The 21,233-nt window shown below is 36.7% G+C and overlaps 1 protein-coding gene across 1 annotated transcript in view; it reads right to left on the bottom strand.

The window, feature by feature from the left end:
- Positions 1-21,233, bottom strand: part of PTPRZ1 (protein tyrosine phosphatase, receptor type Z1) — a 100,784-nt gene that overhangs the window by 7,071 nt on the left and 72,480 nt on the right. Inside the window, exons 13-21 of the mRNA XM_026067047.1 lie at positions 17,441-17,532; positions 13,998-14,083; positions 11,473-11,569; positions 9,232-9,314; positions 8,348-8,482; positions 6,857-6,991; positions 5,913-6,076; positions 3,189-3,324; positions 2,109-2,255 (exon numbers count right to left, since the gene is read on the bottom strand). Coding sequence (XP_025922832.1) covers positions 2,109-2,255; positions 3,189-3,324; positions 5,913-6,076; positions 6,857-6,991; positions 8,348-8,482; positions 9,232-9,314; positions 11,473-11,569; positions 13,998-14,083; positions 17,441-17,532 — 1,075 coding nt within the window. The remainder of the gene's footprint in view (positions 1-2,108; positions 2,256-3,188; positions 3,325-5,912; positions 6,077-6,856; positions 6,992-8,347; positions 8,483-9,231; positions 9,315-11,472; positions 11,570-13,997; positions 14,084-17,440; positions 17,533-21,233) is intronic.

The raw sequence follows: 21,233 nt of genomic DNA, 5'->3' as shown, positions 1-21,233 counted from the left end.
AGTTAAAACAAATCAGGTCACTGTTCAAGAACCATTAGCTGCATTAAACAGAGGGGTGCACGTATTGCAGGTTAGCTGTATTGCTTAAATTTAGGCATTTAGTTATCTGGCTAAATCAGTTAGCTTGTCATCAAAGTCCTTTCTCTTCGGTGTTTTAGCAGTTCAAATGATTCTTGGTCCCTAGGTCAATGAGGCACTTGATGAACTGCCAGTTTAAGTTGTTCCCATGTCCACCCCATCACTGCTTGTTGTCACCCTGCTGTCACTTCTTCCATTGTGCCTGCACAGCTGTTTGTGTAGCTTTAAATAGTTTTCTCAAACAGTAAATAGTAAATAGACAAGTAAACTTGTCTGAACTGTGTGCAGAAAAATCTGCATTGTTACCGAGACAGTACAGATGTGAGTACTGATGTGATGCAGCTCTAGATATCCCAGTTATGAGCTTCCTGATTTTCTCTCCAAATCTGAGAGCAATACAAGACTGAAATGGAGGTCATATTAACCCACTTGTTTTGACTAATACAATTCAGGCAGACAAGTGTGAGAAGGAATGAGTATATATGTCACTATGACCATGCCTAAGCATGAAATAAGTTTGAAAATCAGGTGTTTCCTAGTTTTTAGTTTTCTGATTGCTAGTAAAATCAACTGGATTAATCAGAATGTTCAAAAGAATTCAAAAGACGTTTCTGTGATATTTTCGGCTGACCATATGTAGCCCCCAAAAGCTACTGCTTTGGAAGAACAGATAGCAAACCAGAGAATTTCCATCAAAATGAACTAGACCACTTTTTTTTTTTCATCCAAAACAGTTCTTACATAAACTAATGTTCCACATTTATATTCACACATTAATAATTTTGGCTTTCAAGGGAAAATGAGATTGAAGCAGACCTGCCCCTGTCTGATAATATTTAATCTCTTATAATTTGAGCTCTACAGGTCTCCCACAACTTACACTGCACATTATGTATTTTATTCTTTTATCTGTGTAAGAATGGTGGGATGTTTATTTCTCCAAACACATCATAGCTGAGACAGGAGAACCTGCTTCTCATTAGAAAAAAAAGCAACAGTACAACACTGTGTGATCCTTCAAGCCAAGACAGTAGCAAACTGTGAAATCCTTTGACCCTATTCTGTAGTTCATTATCTTGAAGAAATACTAGTTACTGTGCCTATGTGACCAAAATGCTTCAGAAAAGAAATATATTAATATTTTTCTTGGCCTCATTATCTACTGACATTATCTACCGACTTATCTGCTTGAGTTTTTTATTTGTGATCCAATAGTTAATTGTGGAAAGAATATACATTATCCCACACATTCCTTATCAGAATTAAAATATTTAGAGACAAAGCTTCTAACAAGTCATTTCCTGGTAAATTAGGGAAATCAAAGACTGTTATGCCACATAGAACAGAAAAAAATTAACTGTGATTTACTTCCCTGAATTCAAATTCACTTGAAAAGGTAGGATTTTCCATCTTTATTTCTTAAGTCACCCCAGTGAGCTAGCTAGATTTCCCATTCTCCCCATGAGTCAATGTACTGTTTCTCTCCTGGGTCCTGGGTTGTTACCTGCCCAGCTTCTGAACCTCTGGTCTTTCTCTGGGTGGCTGAAAGTCATTGGCATGTACACATCAATCTCCACATATACAAACACTGGAGTGTTTATTTATTGCCTACTGAGCAGATGTCTGCCTCTACAGCTATTGCTGTATATTGAGGGGACTATGTTGATTTACCAACATAGGACAAGATGTTTTCTGCCAGAATGACACCTTTCCAGACAGTTATTTTATCTTTGGGGATCTTCATGCAAAGGTATGTAGTAGTTTTATCCAATATCTACTTACTGGACTGTTTCTTATGCTGTTGTTTTTAGAAAAAAATTTAAAAATCCTGTTTAAGAGTATGTAAATAATTCTTTTGTCCCAACTGACTGCATGCATTTGTAAAATTGCTCTGAATCCAGGTTCAGCAGTTAAATTATACAGAGAGAAAGATGATGAAAGTTGCATTGAGATACCTACTCTAAAAATCATTCAGTTTGAGAATGCTTACAAGCCAAAAGCTTTTCATGTTAATATCTCAGAGAGCTCACCTTGAATTGTTTCTCCAGCCTGGTCTTTCCTGTTGGTCCAGGTATCAAGAGAGAATTAACATAGGCATGAATGTGAGTCTCAAGGACTTCTGTTTCTTTACTGAGTATCGCTTCGACCAGTGCATCATGAATGAAGATGTATTGCTCCTAGTAAAATAAAACCAAACATCTGAGCTCTAATTATTTTCAGATTTTTCCTGGGCATCTTCTTCGGCTAAGCTGCCGCTTCTGACTGGGTCAGTATTTCTTTGCGGTTTGCTGCTATAGTAGAGTTTTCTCAAATGTGATCCTCTACAGTAAAGGCTACTCCTCTGTAGCGACAGTATATATTTACAAGTGCAATTGAACTACATATGCAATGTATATGTGATATGATAGCCTCGAATCAAATTTCCAAGTCAGCTTCTTATTCAGTGCTCCCTGCCTCTCTTCCTTGCAATAAAGTGACCACTCCCAGTTCCTACTGCTATCTTCTATTTTCTCTCTCACATCCTTTCGAACAAGTGCTCATGCTGCTGTTGATTACCTCTTCTTCTACTGAAAGGCACCAGGGATTCTAACCCCTGTTCTTGAAATTTGAAATAAGCTTTTCAATGCCCTGCTGTTGTCCTTATTGTTTCTTTCTGGTCTTTTACCATTCTATATATAATCTTCTGTTTAAAACAGCTGTATATAATCTTTGCTTGAAACAGCTTTTTTCCTACTTATTATTATCTGCTATCAACTGTTAGATCTGAGTCAGTGAAGATTCCTAAAAATGATGTTTCCTTAAAACAGGACTATAACACGTACTGCCAAGAAAGTGCTATTGTGGGAAGCATGATTTATATAAACTCTCTCTCTTCTGATTCCTCCCCCATAAAGAGACGAGATCCCACAGATAGGTCATTTGCTAGCTCATTGCTTTGAGTGAGCCTAGAAGGATTGCACTATAGAAACAGGGGAAGCAAACAGGAAAGTCCAGTCTGGTGACTGGTTGCCATTCTGCCTGGTGGCACCAACAAGAGGATTGTATCATCTCTGCTACTGCAAATAGAACTATGGAAAGTAATATTCTTGTTAAATATATTTTAGTCTTACCTCAGTTTGCACCAAGTAGTTCCTTTGGGTACGTATGTGTTTTAAGAATCCAAATATGTTGACTGTCCCTTCATGCTGAATTTGCTGCAGCATGCTGTCTAATACTATGTATGTGCCTGTCCTTCCAACACCAGCGCTATAAAACAAAAAAACATTCTTGAGTCTGAAGTAAAACAACCATGAAGAGAATTGTTTCTTATATATAGCTTTTTCAACAAATTGGTGTGTGGGGAAGGCTTTCCTCTACAAATTAGATTATTATATGAATATATTACTTTATTAAAACTTCAAGGCTGGTAATGAAGAAAAATCTTTCCTCATCATTTTTTTCTTATGCAAGGATAGCTCTAAAGATCATTTTTTTAAACCGTTTTTTTAGAAAGTATTAATTGAAATAGAACTAAATGGCCTCCTATTAGACTGCAATTTTTGGGCTGCTGCAACTTCTGATACTACTGATACTTATAGAACTTTGTCAAAGATACTGAGCCAGTTAGCAAGTGTGGCATATGTCAGCATTTGGGCACATTTAATGTGCCCAAGTTCTTCTGTGCTGAAACACATGCCACTTTAAAGGACAAGCTGCATTATGCCGCCCCTTACAGATACTGCCTATGGAGTTTTCAAAGATACTGGATTGCGGAAAATCCTAGGAAGTGGCAGAGCTGCAGATGGTATATCTGTAAAAGAAAAAGCTTAGTACTCTTCAGGCATGGTTAAGAGGGAAAGCAATGGTTGAGACTTCTTAAAGAGAGAAGATGCAGAAGAAGAAAGGGTTAATCAACAGCTGGTGTCACGGTATTGCCACCATTTTATGCTAGAGTCAGATTTTGCCATTGTGTGTGAAACTCTCAAATGTGGAAAGCTTTGTATCCTAAGTATATCTGCGTTGAGAGAAGAACTTGCCTCTGAGAAATATCAGCAAAAAAAAAAACAACAAAACCCCCCAACCATTTGGAGCCATGTTGTATTAAAACACTCAGTCCTGTTATGAACTCTGACTCATTTAGCATAATGATGACTGTGTGGTAAGAATCTAGACTAACAAGCAGCTTTTTTTTTTCTGGGTCAAAAGCATTAAGACAAGAGATAATTTTTTGTTATGTAGTCACACATGGGAATTAGTCAGTTGTAATTCCCCTGTAATGTTATGTGGAAATGTTATGTATGTTGGTACATATAACTTGGCAGCAAAACTATGATTGGTCTACATGGTCCTTTAGAGGCAGATCCAAACTCAGTCTGTCTATGCTAATGCAGCCACCTCATTTCTTGTTCAGAGGTGGCACAAAGCATGGGTAGAGTGAGCTCAGATTGCCTGCAATCCATTGCCTAAGTAAACTTGATATAAAGCGGAAAAGTCCAGGTTATTGACACACTATTACACACACAAAATTACAAAGATTACCAGGTACCATCTGTACTTGTTAGAAAAGGCAAAGGCAAAACATGAAAAGTATCAAAACACAAAAGTAACTACATAAGGTGTCATGAAGTTCCTCATATTTGTCCTCCATATAGCCTGTAAAGATAAATAAAAGTTATATTTCTAATATTAGACTCCTCTGAGATTCCACAGTCCACAGTGACAAGTGAACTTAAAAGCCTTATAAAACTGTCTAATAACAGAAGTATTTGAGTTGTATCTATGACCCAATGGAGAAGTCTGACTGAAGCCATACGACTTACCGCTGTTCACTGTTTAAAAAAATCAATTTACTTGATTTATATCATGTTGCTGATCTCTCAGCCCACTGGCATAGATCACAGTCTTTTGGGGAAGCTCTTATTTTGAACTTCCCAGGAATAGGCAGGGTGCAAATACAGCAGAAAAACCAAAATGTGGAAATTTCATTTTCCAAGCTAAAAACAGATTTTAGTCACATTAGATCATCCCAGAAATAAAATATCTTCATTTTCAGTATTTGTGAGGCGACTTTACCTGTTGGCTTCCTCAGAGTCAGCTCCAGAAGGACAGAATTCATGAGGAGGTTCTCTTTCCAAATGTTCCATCAAAGGTGAGGTACTACAGTGGAAAACCAGAACCTGCTTATATATTTTACAATAACCCGGTCCTTCACGGGCATTGTGAAGTCATTCCAGGCCCTACAAGCCATTTTTAACCAATTTTCCCTGGGCTGCCCAGTTTTAATGAGCACTGACAGAACACCTGCCTGCACACTGCGGCACATGCAGACCTCAAACCGATCCCCAGAATGCTCCTCCATTGCAAATGAATGCTAGAGCACAGAGTAATGTTAAAAATGGCAGAGTTGTAGTTCAGCCAGGAATACAGTGAGTCTTCTTTTGTGCACAGAGCTCCTCTTAGGATTACAGAGTATCCCTGCACCAAAGAAAGCATGAGCCAAAAACATCCTAACGATATGTATATTTGCAGAAATGAAACAATTACTGCTATATACGTATCTGGTAAGCTCATAGCAAACAAAAGAATAGTACAGAAGTGTGCAAGAAAGTAAAAAAAAGCATTTTTTTGCAGAGCAGCATCACCTTGTTTATAGCCATTATGGCGATTTATAGAAGTGGCACAGACAGCTGATTGATTAGTTGGCCTTACCAAAGATAGAAATATCAGCCAAGAACTTAATCTTCCTCCATCAGCAATTGTTAAATATGAGTGAAGTTTTGCTTAACCCACCACAGAAAATTCATTTTTTCTGCAAAGCAAAGGTGGAGTGAACTTTACTACAGTAAAAACCACACCTGCAATGAACCACAACTGGCCCGACAGCATGACGCTTGGCATGCGATGCCTTCCGCACAAAGGTGAGCACAGGTAGCGAGTATTCTGGAACACCCATATCAGGCCACTGGGTATAATGGTACTGAGTTACTACACGTCCACTAGACCTCCCTTTCTGGGAACCCTGCAATATAAAAATAATGCCATGAATAAGTATCCCACATCTAAAAGGCATTATTTTTCATTATTTTATTTATGTAACTAATAGTTCTTTACTTAAATTAGTATAGTCCCTATTTCATTAAAAGCAAGCCAAACATGACAAAGCACTTTCTAGTGCTGAATATTCCAGTTTTCAAAGAGAACAGAAAGGGCAGGTGCTTCTATTAGTGCTAAAAGGAAAAGTGACCTGGCACTGCCCCTTAGAAAGACATAATGAAAGGCTAAGAGCACTGGAAAGATAACAAACTACAGCTGCTCTTAAGATCCACCAGTTATTTCTGCCACTCTGCTTCTCTGTCAGGTGGACAGAAAGGGTAGAAATCACCTCATCCAGCTTTACTGATCAAAAAAGGAATTATCCACCTGTTTTGCAAGGGAGTTAAAAATCCAGTCCTACAAAAGGAAAATTCATAGGTGGATGATTTAAATCATCCCATATTTTCTACTAGCTGCTGTCATTCTGAGAAGTCATATTCCTGCTCATCAGGAAGGTGAAGTCCACATCAGCTCTCTAGTGTGATTATAACCTTTTCCCTGCATCACACCACCACAGGCCAGTATCTCCTCCACCAGCTGATCAAGTCAAATTAACTCTGAAGTTGATGAGCATCTTGGCTGGCTGAGACCTACAGGATTCAGCTTTACCTCTACAGTGGAAAAGAGCTGCGAACTATTTTAAAATATTCTGAGCAACTTTCAACACTCCCTTTTGATCAAGCTATGTTTTCAGGATGCCACAAACCTTTTTGACCTTGGTGTTCCTAATAGTAAAATTCCTCACTGTGTAATAGGCAAGTACATGAACACTCTTCTGAGTAACCAAGAAGTTCCCATATTCTTCACTACCTTCGACAGGCCAGTACTGGTCACATTTTCTCTGTTAGAAAGAGAATGAGAAACAGAGAAAGAGAGAAGGAAAACAAGTGTCAAACTGTCAAGGTGAAATGTTCAAATTTAAGTGCACAGTCAACCACAGAAATATACAGGAACTCCCAATACACCCAGTTTATACTATACATGGTCTTCATCTCAAGAGAACAAAGAATGTTTATTTATTTTGTGCTGCAAAGAGATCTGGCTGTGTGAAGATATTCTTTATTTGGAATATTCCAAAAAAGAGAGGTCTAAATCATGCTATCAGAGCTAAAGAACTCTAATATTGTGGAAACTGCTATTCTATATACACTCTAAAATCTAAAGACAATAACAGATGACCTACATGAATAACAGGAATACATTCCACACAAGGGTGAGTCTACTCTGCCTCTGCTTCAAGTCATTAAAGTCATAGGTGGCTTTTTGGTTGGGTCACAGAATGGGTACAATATACTTATATCTGATCAGAGGGGAGAAGAGTGAACTTGTGTGTGGCCAGAACAGAGCTATATAGAGCTGCAATGTCCAGCCTTTTGGTTGGGCAGTACTTCTCTAGAAGTACTAGAGTACAGATTTATAGTCTGGTATTGTAAATGAAATAGTACTTACTGTGTGACCTCTGGTATTGTAAATGAAATAGTGCTTACAGTGTCTACATCTGCTGTGTCTATCACCTGACAGGCACTTAGTTGGTCATATGACAAGAATGCACGCATTTTAGGTCAAGTGACAGGCACACTTGCTGCCAGTATGTGGCAAGTGTGATGCAATGACTGCTCATGTGACGCCCAGTGGGCTTGCATATCCCCATCAAGTAATCAGATGAAGACACATCCTGTGATAAGAGATGACCTCATTTTGGCTCACGGGACTAATGCATATCTAGTCATGTGATGGGGGAGGAAGTGTGGGTGCCATGGGATGTTAACAGGGAGTAACCTGTGAACATCCAGAATACTTAATTTAAATTAAAGCCGTCTCCTTTCCAGAGCCTAAGGCACCCATGGGAAAGAGATTGACAGAAAACAGATTGCTAGCAGAATTTGGCCCATAGTCCACAGTCTGGCCACTCTTAAATATATCCAAGAAGGCATGTTCTAGTATAAGACAATTTTTTATTTATAACATGGTATTTTCAAGACCTCAGTTGTTGGAAATTGAGTTTGAATGTTTTCCTTAGTTTCATACTACAAATTCTCATCTTTATATTTCTATGGCCAATTCTAGTACAAGCAACTACTACAAACTATTGCTTTTTTCTCAATAAATGACTAAAAAGACTTTTAAAAGAGAGGAAGGAGCCTGCTAGAGGTAGATCTATCAATATCAGACAGATAAATAACAAAGGTACTCATACCCTTCCTTTCTCAACAAGATTAGTTATCATCACAATAACTTCTACGTTATGTTCCCATATCATTCTCCAGAAATCTTCTGCTGTCGATTTTAGTGGCCCTTGAGCTGCAATGTAGGCTTTTGGCTTGTTGTAGCCCTAAATTGAAATATAACAAATGATACTTGTTAAATCACAGTCTGCAAGCAAAAGAAGGTTGGGAGGAGTACATGACATTTTATATATCTATTTTTAAAGAATCTCAAGAGCTTTTAAGTACTTTTGAATTTATAACTATCTAATTCACAGAATGCCTGTGGTACCAGATGACATATGAATGGAACTGTTATGTCAATGTTTATCATTCCAACAAATAGGATATATATTCAAGTGCCCGTGTTCTGGCAGAAAGTTGACATGATAGTGATTATGAGACATCTGTTATGATAGTGGTTTAAGAAATGAATCAAGATCATTTGCATGTAAATTACTGGGTAACGGAAAGTGAATAAATGGTATCTCTATGAGGTTCTCAGCCAAATGCCATCTTCCCCTCATGAAATTATCTCAGAGAGAAGAATTAACCACTTACCAAAAAATGTATAAAAGAATAAACATTCATATGTGATATGCTTCTGAAACAATTCAGACATGATAGAACATTTTATGCTTCATAAAGCTTTTCACTAAGCTGCAGCTACTACAATATCAAGATGGATTCAAGAAAGTATTGGAGATTTACCTGCACTTCACTTTGTGGGTTTAAGTCAGAGCAAAAGGTTTTTTTAACAAAACCTTTAACATTATGATGCATTTTTTATTAAGTCTATTCACCTCCATGCCTCAGTATTTAGAGAAAAGACTCTTCTGACAGATGAATGTATTGGCAGTTAGAAAAATGCACTTACATCAACACAGTTGGCATTAATGTAATCAGTCAGTTTTCCATCCTTTTCTGCAAGTTGTGCTAATTTAACCCTAGTATGATCATCTGTATTAAAAAAAAGGACAAAATAAGCATAGTTGTCTGCAAGGATTATATTCTTTCTGTAAAATGTTTAAAAAATACTTAAATGGATTTTTACAATATTTATAAGCTAGTACAGTGACAATCACATATGCAAACATCCTGCGCTAGGTATGAGGCAAATTCAAAGTTCTAGTTTGCAGAAATATAACCTAATCAATCCATGGATTCAGAAATTCAGAAATTTATTTCAGAAGTAAATGGTAATATTTTTTAAAAGAAAAAAAAGATTTTTGCATATGACAGAAGTGTACAGCTCTGTGAAGCCCATGGAAGTTCAAAATGTGCAATTGATGGAAACCTGAGTCCCTTGAGAAAAACAGTCCTACTGCAGTAAAGATGAACAAAAAGGATGATAGCGTAAAGTGAGTTTGTCATAACTGCACAGTACAATGTCATGGTAAAAAAGACTAATGTTACTTGCAGGTATTCAGTATTATATAGTGTGCACAGTGATACTGAGGTGCACAATTTATTTGCCTGAACAGAAGCATCTAAGGTCATTTTAGGCACTGTTTCCCTATAACCTCCATCTGCTGCTTGTGAAGGGCACAGGTGTTCTCTAAGTCCTGTGTTATGACTGCCAAGCCTGCACAGCAGTCCTGGATGCCCTGGGATATCTCAAAAGATGGTAGGCACCCGTGCTTAGATAACTGACTCCCTTCTTGAGAGGGATTCATTTCAAGGTAAAGAGAGTGGAGCCTGGAGCTTGGAGACCTATGGGAGCCTATGGAGCTGGTCAGCTGAAGAGCCTTCAGCTGACTGCCTATTCAGTCAACTAGGTGACTACTCTAGGGTTAACCAAAGCTTTCTGTAGCCTCCATTGTTTATAGGGACCTGATTCTGCTGCACATGGCACTTCTTGCTACTTGAGATGCCCTAAGGTAGCTGAAACCTCAGTGAGGGGCTTGAAACTGTAATTCAGGACCTGTGGGAGATCCACATCCTTCTGGAATGACAGCGGAAAGGCAGGCAGAATGCCCTAGGACATCTCGGATGCCCTGGTCACCTATGCAGGACAACTGAATGTACCCAAGAACTCCATTGACTATAATGAGAGGTCAGACACTGACTTGCATGTAAACTCCTACATGTAAAGACATTAGTCCTGAACTGTATCACATCCACCATTTCACAGAACCAATGGGCAAAGCTTCTACTTCAGACTTTACCCTCCTTAGGGTCAAAGGCAAGTCAACATTCATAAAACCTTCATTCATAAAACCTTCAAGAAGCAAAAGACTGGTGCAAAGCTTGTTAAGAAGAAAAACTGGCACAATACTCTTTCCCTTTCCCGCCCTGCGTGAGCACTGCCCTTTGATAACAAAGTCAGGTTAGTGCTCTCCATACCATCAGGGACAAACCCAGAGAATGGCAGAGGAACCGCCCTGATCTCCCTTCCCTCTAGAGGTATCTTCAGCCAGGTGGAATGGCTGCTGCTGCTGTACAATTTCCATTGTCTTTTGCCAGATGGACTGATACTGTCTCTTTATAAAGCTCTAGTGCCATTGAATGTTGAACATGTATTTAATTTAGAGCTTCTTGATAGCAGAACAAAGTTGAAATACGATAGACAGCTGAGTATATTAAGACACCAAAATCATCAAAAGGTCAGAGACAATGACTTCAAAGAGAGGACAAAGAAATTGGAAAACGTGTCCTGGCTAATGAAATGGATTTATTACATCATGGCTGGGCACGATACAACATAAAACTGGTAAATTTATATTTATGTCAGTAAATATATCCTGGGATTGTGCAGCTCCTAGAGAGGATAAAATAACCATTATTCCAGCTTAAAGATGGATTAATTTTGGCAATCAAAACACAGCTTCTTCGGCTTTATAATGGCATTATAACAAAATCTCCCAACTCCCTTTGGGCCATCACAAAAGACACAAATATGCCTTGCTAACAATTGCTCATCAAAGCAGCAGAATGTCAGAGGATTAGCTTGAAGAAATGTGAGATCTCAGTCTATTCCTTTCCAGGCATTTTGCTGAGCAGTACACAGAGTTTTCAGTCCAGAGATTTTTTTTTTCCTCCTCCTCTAATACCATATAAGTCTATACTTGTCTACAATGATTTCTTACACAAAACACCAAGTGAAGCATTTACTTACAAGCAACAATATTTATATATCGATTTTTATTCTTGTTGTCCGGGTGATTAGAGCTGTCTGATGTAATACCTAGATCTACAGTACAGCTCTGGATTTCCTGAAAAAAAAAGTGTACATCACAGTATAGTAAATATTAAGATATACACAGTGTCTTAAAATACAGTAAGCTAGCATGAAAAACCACAACCTTACACCCAATTATCTATGATATTTTACAACTACTTCATTGCTAAAGAAATGCAGTGAAATAATTCCTTACCTGATAAAACTCTTTCAGTGTCTAATGAGGGAATGAATGCAAAAAAAGTAAAAAAATCAAATTCCACAGCACAGAACAATGGATAAAAGTGTTTATATAAATTACAAATACTATATGGAAGACAGTTATGGTCATGCAATATATATCTCCATAATAACAACAAAGCTGAATATTTTGATGTAACTCTTAAAAATAAAAGAAATCAGCAATTCTGAACTTTGAAATAACTTTCCTGTTAAAATACTGATATCTGTTTACTTATCTTTAATGTTATACACTGGGCCTGGGAAAGCATATGTATGTGAGGAACATCATTGACTTTAGTCAGATTATCTATGTATTTAACTGTTCATAGGATTTATGAAGACTTATTATTGGTCCTTATAACTGCATTAGTTTCTCTGATGAATGCTCTTGCTCTCTTTGAATTCAGTTGCAAAGTCTTCACTGGAGAAAGATAATATGCAGCTTGGCCGTCCTCATGGGACTGTTAACCGCCTGCAGTTTCTCAACGTGTTTATAAAAACTGCCTGCAGGAGACAGGCTTGAGAAGGCAGGCACAAAGTCTATAAAGTTCACAGAATTCAATTCATTTCTTTGTATTTTATTGATTACTTTAATTCACAGGAAACTCAAGCATTTATAAGGCTCACAATGTTATATAAGAAATATGTTGCCATGAATAAAATACTATAATAATACTTCCCAACGTTTTCTAGGATTTATTTTAAGATAAACTATCTTCCTCATCAGCTATTTAAATATGCATATGAAAAGTGGTTACCAGTTTTGGTATAGACTGCTAAATTAGAGGTTAAATATGAGCTGTTTCATATAAATAAAGAACTGAACATGCCTATGCCCCCCTCTCCAAGTATATGCTGATTCTGCAAAGATAATGGCTATATTTAAATTCTTCTATAACTTATAAGTTCTTTATTGGTAGAAAAAAGGTCAGGTCACTAATTCTGGGGTATTCTGTAAATCAAAAAAGGATTTCCAAGAGAAGATGAGAACAGTGGGTTCTTTGTCATAGTTATGGTAAGAATGAAAGATGTGTAGACTCAGTGAAATGCAGTATATTTGGTCTTTGGATCTCTCTTGCAATTTAAGAAAAGAAGGCGATGAATGCTTTTATTTTTTTTCTTAGTTTCCTCACTTATGTTGAAGGGACATTGTTATCACTGTATTTACACAAAATCCTTCAACATTTGCTCTTATTAATAGTCAGCCTATCTGGAGCCCAGTTCTATGCACATGATTAGCTTCACCTATGAACATGTAATGGACATTTACAAGCATTTACAAGTTTGATCCCCCAATCAGATGGATATTCTGAATGCTATATGAGTTGGAGAAGAAATGTTGATGAAGTAGTTAGATAAATGACACAGTTTTTGGTCCATTAGATTACAATTCATTGGATGGGAAAACAAAAGCAAACCAAAAGATATGAAAGTATGAATTACTTTCAGTATTGTTGTCTTAGCAGCAGGACTACTACAAGCATATTTTAAATTAATAGAGATCTACAAACAATCATTTCTGTCTCAGTGGAGTGATTTTATTAGAAAATACATGTCAAGAATTTTAATAGCACAGCTCTGATTACAGAGTTGGGATTTATAATGTTTACTTTATAAATGACAAGGTAGAACAAACATCTATCTTTAACTTGGTCATAATGTGTATGAATGTGAGAAACAATGAAGTTCATTAAATACTTATGGTGATATTGACATATTATATGATAAGAGTATATGTTTCAAAGTTTTGAAACACCTCATATGAACCATATACTTTATGAAAAGAACTGTAAAGCTTTCACTACCATATATGAAGACTCTACATTAGCTCCCCTGTTAATCAGAAGTTTTGTCACATGTACTCATTATTACTTCCATATTTTTTTCTCTGTAAATGGAACAAGCAAATGTGGATAGCTTCTGCAAAATTCAGTTGGCATTAGTGTTGGAAAAGCTTTAAGTCTATCTCTACATCTGATGAACTATTGTATAGGTTATTCACCCAACCATTTAACATTTTATCACAATGATAACCATCACCATCTGCATTCCAATCCTGTTAGCTTTAATAAATTGCCCTAGCTTTTATACATGAGCAGTTCTACTGGGCTCAAGGTTACTCGTTTGTGAAATTGGTCACCAAGTCAGAATGTAATGCCCAGTTCTTTGTTTCCATCTGCATTTAAATCTAACGTTATTTGTATGTGCTAAAAAAGAAAGATGACATTATAGAGCCATACCTCAAATTCTTCAGAAAAACCATTACTTGCATGTAAATCTGCAACATGTTTTGGAAAATGCTTTACTGGAATTGCTCCAACATCATCTTAGGAGTGGGAAAAGACAAAAAATATATTTATGAAGAATAAAAAGCCAGAGTGACATATAAAGAAGTTCATATTTAGGCAATCCACACAACATCCTGAAATAAAATTTATATCATGAACTTTGGATATATGTCTCTCCTTAAAATTAAAATCACTCCCTAACACCGTTAACATTTCTAAAATCATTCTCTAACACCTATACATTTCTAAATGGCTATTCTGAAAGAAGACAGGGAAAATGCCCAGATAGGTCTTTCTCTGTCTTTAAACCTCGAAAATCAACATGCTGATCCTGCAAGAGGATGAGTTTGTCTGTAAATTGAAGAGAACTCAAAACTCCCTGCTAAGTCAAGGGGAACTGAGAGTCTTAGCAATTTTCTGCAACGTGTTGAAAAGCAGACAGCAGGAGCAGAGCTCTGGTTAATACTGGGAGAGGAAAAATGATCAGGCAGAAGAGTCAGGATGCTTTAGGTTGATTAATGTTGCACTGGGACTCTGATGGACTAGTTACATAGTTCCAAGCCTAGGAAATTAATCCAGCATTATGACAGCAGTACAATTTTTACTGATGTGTTGCATGTTTGCGTTTAAATCCAAAGGAAACAACAGCTGACCTTCCTCTTTTACTCCAAGAGTGAGTATTTCCAGCAGGAAATTACCCCCCCCCCCAATTTCCCCCATGATTCTATGATATTCTATTCATTGACAACAATTTTATGCTTGATTCTGGGAGTATCAACTACAAACTCTTACTTCAGGCATTATACTTCAAGTTTTAAGTGAAGATCTTTTTTATCATTTAATCTATGTAAATTGGAATTGACACGCATACAAGAACATTTTTGGGATACTCACAAAAAAAATATCTACATTCTCAGCCTATAAATGTGCCCTGTGTGTCCTGATATTGAGTCTGAATTTTCAATCTGATGTTTATATTTCAGGAAATCTCCTTCTTACTGTATATAAACACAGAAAAACACTTTTGTGTAGAATATTCATTAGGGATCATGTCAAAAACCTTTGGGACTTTTAATCTTTTCTTTCCTGCAAATATGTTATGTAAACAGAGTCATCTGTTCTGTTAATTGCCTGTTAAAGACTATATTATTTTAACTAGCTTTGGCTCTGAAGGATAAAGATTTTTTTCTAAGTGTTTCATGGATTTAAAACATTTTTATTTCACAAATTGCAATTTCATCACTGTTTCATATGAGAAAGAAACATTAAAAACATCTTACAGGGACCTGTTATTTATATCAACAGATGCTCATCATTTAGACCATAAAATAATTTTAGCTTTCAGTTACCAAGAATTTGTTGATTTGTATTGAGATCCATCTGGTCTTCCACTTACATGAATGGACCTGAATATAAGAAGTGAATTTATCCAGTCAAGCCTAAGAGAAGCTGAACAAATGCATAACACTATCCTCACACTTCAGAGAAGGAACCTGGCATAAAGTGTTTATTCTATGATACGCAAACACAAAACCAAAAGGGAAAGTAGATGACCTGATGAACATGGACAATAAGGAAAAAAGATATCTCAAGTTTGATGCTATTACTATTTTATTTTCTGAACAGTGCTCATTTCCCATTTAGTCACTTCTGGCTCCAGGAATATATTCTACTTCTGGATGGCAGGTATTACTTGATACTAATTAAAGGTTGATATTGGCTCCTAATACTACCCAGTAATTCATTATTTGTAGTAAATGTCTCTTTGAATTATATTATGAATTTCATTTTCTCTGCATAACCGTGAATCTTCTACCTCTGCCAATAGAACTCCACGGAAGGAAAACTGAATCTATAATAATGAAATCTGTGGAATGTGTTTGTAGTCATAGTTATAATAAAAAATAAAACTTAGCAGTTACAGAATGCTCTTCCTGGCCTAAGCTCTTTGACAATATTATATCATGGTTAGCCTCAATTGTTGTAAAATTACACTGCTGAACATTATGTGGTAGAAAACATGAAAACTGCTCACTTGACATCTGCTGCACACAAAATGAAACAAAGATATTTCCTTGGGACTTGGAGTTTTTCCATAAAATACTTTATGTGCATTTTAGTCATTTAAAAATACTTTTAAGTTAATATTTATCAGCTTTTTAGAAGTAAAACCATCAGGATTGAAACACATATTTTAAGCACTCAGAACAGCGGTAAGTGTAATTCTGTCTCAATGAATGGAAAACACTATGTCCCTGAGGTGAGTTGGTCAGAATAAATTGCAAGGAAATTATACAGTTGTACTGCAATATAGTTACTGATAGAGACTAAGAACAGAAATTTTATATATTGAAAGCCATTTGACATTCATACATAATCACATATTCTCTGAACATTAAGCTTTGTCCCTGCCTGTTAACCATTTAGAAAAAGGTTATGTGCCTCTAACAATAGCAATCAATGCAAGACACATTTAAAGATGCCTACAATTTAGTTACAACTGAAACCTAAAGTTTGGGATTTATTTAATTAAATGTGTTTACCAGATATCTACACAAGGGCTGATTTTGCTTCCTTTAGTCAATCTGAGGGCACTCATTTCCCCATGTAATTGCACCATTTGAAATAGCATTACTTATGCAACAAGACATTCTTTTCTCATGTGTGAAAATGTGGCTCAGGATCACCTGCAGAATTAACCTATTTAATGTGGTTTTCACTCTACCTGGTCTGAAAGAGCTGGGGACTGCTGCACAGTGCTCCTCCAATATTCTTTGAAGAGGGAAAGAAAGAAAAAGTTTCTCCAAATAACTACAGTGGAAATGGAAACAGGAGGGGCTAATATTTTGCATTTGTGTATCATGTTTTATCTGAGGCTCACAGAAAATTTTACTACTGGCAATATATAATAGTAAAATATATCAGCAAGTTAAAAAAAAACCCAAAACATTACAACAGCCAATGAAATGCAGACAGATGAGGCATGTGTTGTTTCTGCTGGTAAAAACAAAAGGTAACATTCTATACATAGGTTATACATTCAATGACAAAGTAGAAATACAGCATAATATGTTACTGGTATAATCTTCTGCTTTGGGACAGTGAATTAGAGCTGTTTAGTGTAGCTCAAATGTGGATGACACTGGCTAGAAAATGCAGCATATCCCATGAAACAACTCTGTAAGGGAAGGATATTTCTCTTCTGTGTTCCTACAGAAGAGAATATTAGTAGCACTAGTCTCTGCCTCCATCAAGTGCACCTGTCTTTATTAGTGTAAGAGGGCACAAATATCTGGTTTACAGATGTTACAGTACGTGAAGAATTCATACTGGCACATACAAAGAGCATCTTTCAATAACTAACACCAATCCACAAAACAGTTGACAAAAAATACCTGAGACTGGGAAGATTGGAGCTGGAGGAACAGAAATTACTCGAGGTGATGTATTATCTTCTAAGTAAAAATGAGCTGTCTGGAAACATTTCCTAAAGGGTAAGAAAGACAAATAAATATTGCAAACATAAAACATTAGCTGAAATCTCTTGGAATTCTGTCGTTATTAAGTCAAGACAGAAAATCATGTTTCTGAGAACCAGTTCTCATGAAACGTTAAATATAACTGCTATAATATAAATAGTCCCTCAGTGCCCCACCAAATTATGTATACAATCTGAGATACCACATTAGCTCAGCATGGTATATAGTTTATGCATCTTTACGTATACCAGAGGCAGAAGATAGAGCACACATCAGATATAGTGGAAGCTGAGAGAGGCACTCTGTACCAGGAGCTACTGTAGATGCTGCATAATAATTTCAAGTATAATAAAGTGCCACTGTCTTCATTGCTTATCCAAATTTGCACACATAATTGCTGTCCCCTTTCCTGTCACTACGCTAGCCTGAAGATGGTGCAACATATGAGATCAGTTATGGTAATCCATCAATAGATCCTGCCGCAGACACTGAAATGTAGAGGGTAACATGCCCTGCGACAGAAAAATGGAGGCTGTGGAACTACCACAATTAGGACTAACTGATTTTTCCATAATGTAGTCACAACAGTGAGGGACGCCTTAACCAAGGAGGACTTCCAGAAGCTGATAGACAGAAACAGGGAAGTTATGACTCCAGGAGGTGCTAGCTCCATTGCAGAAAAATTGAAGTAAGAATACAAATGGAATCAACCTTAACCCACAATACTATTTGTACCCATACTGTAATCCAGATGTGAAGATAATAAGAATAGCATCTGTTAAGATGTTAAGAGTCCAAGCTATTCAAGGGACTAAATAATCAACTGCTGCTGTAAGCATTGCAAAGCCTCCTTAATTAAAAAATCTCCACGTGATTAGACATGCTAATAGCAATCTTTACTCTGGGTCACTTAATCTATTTGAAATATTATTCACAACTGGTTAAAATTAAAAAGAAATATATGCATCAGGAAAATATTAATTTAATTTTATATTTACAAGATTCTGTTCCTTGAAAGCTGCTGGCTTAAGCTATTGCATGATCATTGGTATTTTATGTAATCAGTGTTATTGTAAATTCTCTTTCCATACTGTTCCTGTGAATGAGTAGCACTGTACAGATAAAATCCCCCATATGGTTGCTATAGTCAAAGAGAAATATTGATGCTACTTTGAGAAACAGGTGGAGAACAAAGGTTTACGTGGATATTGTCATTATTTCTGGGACCATTAATGTAAATCATAAAGACTTTGGTAAGCTTATTTGAATTAAGCCTCAGAGAAAGACACAGATACTCCTGGAATGTGTTGGGAATTTTCTGCCTTTGTGTACAGTGCAGATTCTCTTGAAATGCAAGAGAAAGTGGGCACTTACACAAACAATAAAATCCAGGCATGCAAAATAGTTCTAGTGATTCACATGAAAACCATATTTGTAGTCCAGCTAGAATCCTCTAAAAGCATATTTATGACAGTCATGGAGGGGTTTTTGATTTTCCATGACACACTTGGAGTAGGACTATCCATTATGTACTTAGCTTCATTTAGAAATTGATATTTTGAATGCAGACCAAGATCATATTCAGGATGCGCTAGGGAACATCCTTCTAAATGTAAAGAGGTTCTAAGACTAGCATCCCACAGAATTAGCAGCTCGAATGGCTACTGGGGTGGGAGAGGCTGTCTCTCAATGCTAGTATAATACTCAAGAGGTAGTCTCAGGAGGATGTGAAAAATGGTTATAAGAGGTAGACAAATACTGAAGTACTTCAAATCACTAATGAATTTTGGAAAGTCTGACTCTCAGTGCACTGGGCACCGTGAATTCAAATCTAGTATGTTTATTAAAATAACAACAACAAACTAAACATACCAACCGCCCCAACACTAAAGCACTAACACAAAAAAATGTCCTCCATCAAATAACATAATGCTTTTGAACGATGGTCATACATAAAGTTTATGTAATAACATTACAGTTATCTCTATGCATGAAAAAAGATTAAGCTAAAAATAATTTAATTAGTGTAACGATTTCTCACATCTTAAGCCTTGCTTAAAATGCCCTCATAATATGCTGTACATTCACTACCCCTCATTGAGCTACTGCATCTTTAATATTTAACAAGTTAATTGTGGCTGAAAATAAATTACACCCTTAACACATTTGGGAGACAAATTCATAGCAGTTGATTTAACCTATAATAAGACTCATAAATAGGTATGCCATCTGCTTCTGCATCAGCAGTGAAAGCCTTCATGACTAAATCTAATGTTAATAATCATGTCTCCTGTTAATTATCACTCGTCATTAATGAAAAAAGTGATGACTGTTTCAAACTTGCACTCAATGTTAACCCGATTATTTAATTTACACCTTATATCACAGCATTTAGATCTCCAACCTAAAACTGTAATTCATAATTTAGACACTGCACTTCTTCAAACACATATTTTATACATGAGACAGTGCTAAAACATTGAATTAATTACAGTCTGTATCTGTTCAGGAAGCCATGCAGCAACAGCTCATCAGTTTAACAGGAGGGATACTAGATGTGAATGAACACTTAAAAGTAAATTGTTTGGGATGAAACTATGCCTCAAACTGCAGAGGACATCCTTTTTCTTGTGTGCAGGCCACAGCACCTTGGCTGAGGATATGTGCTCCCTACTTCATCCCTGAGGCAGGGATTGCTCAGAGCTTGGTTTTGATGGTCAGGGAGTTGGGCAGCACAGCGTGGTACTGGGTGTGTGTGGGTGGGTGTGTTGTGGGTGTGTAGGGTTTACTGCTAGCGCACACTGGCTGGAAATTGCTCCTCGAAAAAGTTAGCACTGAGGAAGAGAGTCAAACCCAGAAGCATGCCTCCGACACACCCACTGCTCATCCAGAATGGTTTTAGAGGAATTATTATTTTTTTCTCTGAGAACTTTACAGTCTTTTCTGCTCACAGAATATCGGCCAATAGGTATTCTCAAATACTCATTAGAATTTATTTTTAAATGATTACAAATTGTTGGCTGGAATTTTAATCTTCAAATTTTATTAACTCTTTTATTTACAATCTGATGTTACATAGCTGAGCAGTTTTTTCTTTCCTGGATGTATGAATGTGGCCTATGAAAGTTTAAATCCATTTTTAGCATGTCTCTGCATGTGCAAGTTTAAATATCCTTACAGAGGGTTCTCAACTCTCTTTCCATAAAACTAACACAGGATTCAAGGTACAAGATTAAATCATGGATAAGAAAACGAACATTCTCCAATAACTATGTTTCAAAGATGTAGGATGGTAGGGGAGAGTTAAAATCACTAAATGACTGCTCAGGGTGTTGTCTGCCATTGGGTTGGCAATTTCTGAAGCACTGCTGTTATACAGCTTCTAGGAGGCTCCAGGACAGCTAGCGGATATTCAGTGTCTCTACAGATAAAAATGTAGCTGGAACTGTATTAGCAGTTTGCTGTTCACAGCGTTACAGGAGCTCCTCTCTTAGTGAGATTCAAATATACACAAGAATCTTGGATGGTACAACTCCCACTTACACCTATTATTGTACTATTTTCCAAGTCCTGCTTAAGATAACCATCATGAAAACTAACTTGCACAAATAACCTGATTTCTTCTATAAATCATGCCATCAGGTTTAATCTCATTGATCAACTCTATGAACTGTTTCAAAACAGTACACATACACTTAAGCAATTTCCA

The sequence above is a fragment of the Apteryx rowi genome, unplaced genomic scaffold (genome assembly GCF_003343035.1).
Source record: "Apteryx rowi isolate R43461 unplaced genomic scaffold, aptRow1 scaffold_252, whole genome shotgun sequence".
NCBI lineage: Eukaryota > Metazoa > Chordata > Aves > Apterygiformes > Apterygidae > Apteryx > Apteryx rowi.
This window is presented reverse-complemented; position numbering and strand designations above follow the sequence as displayed.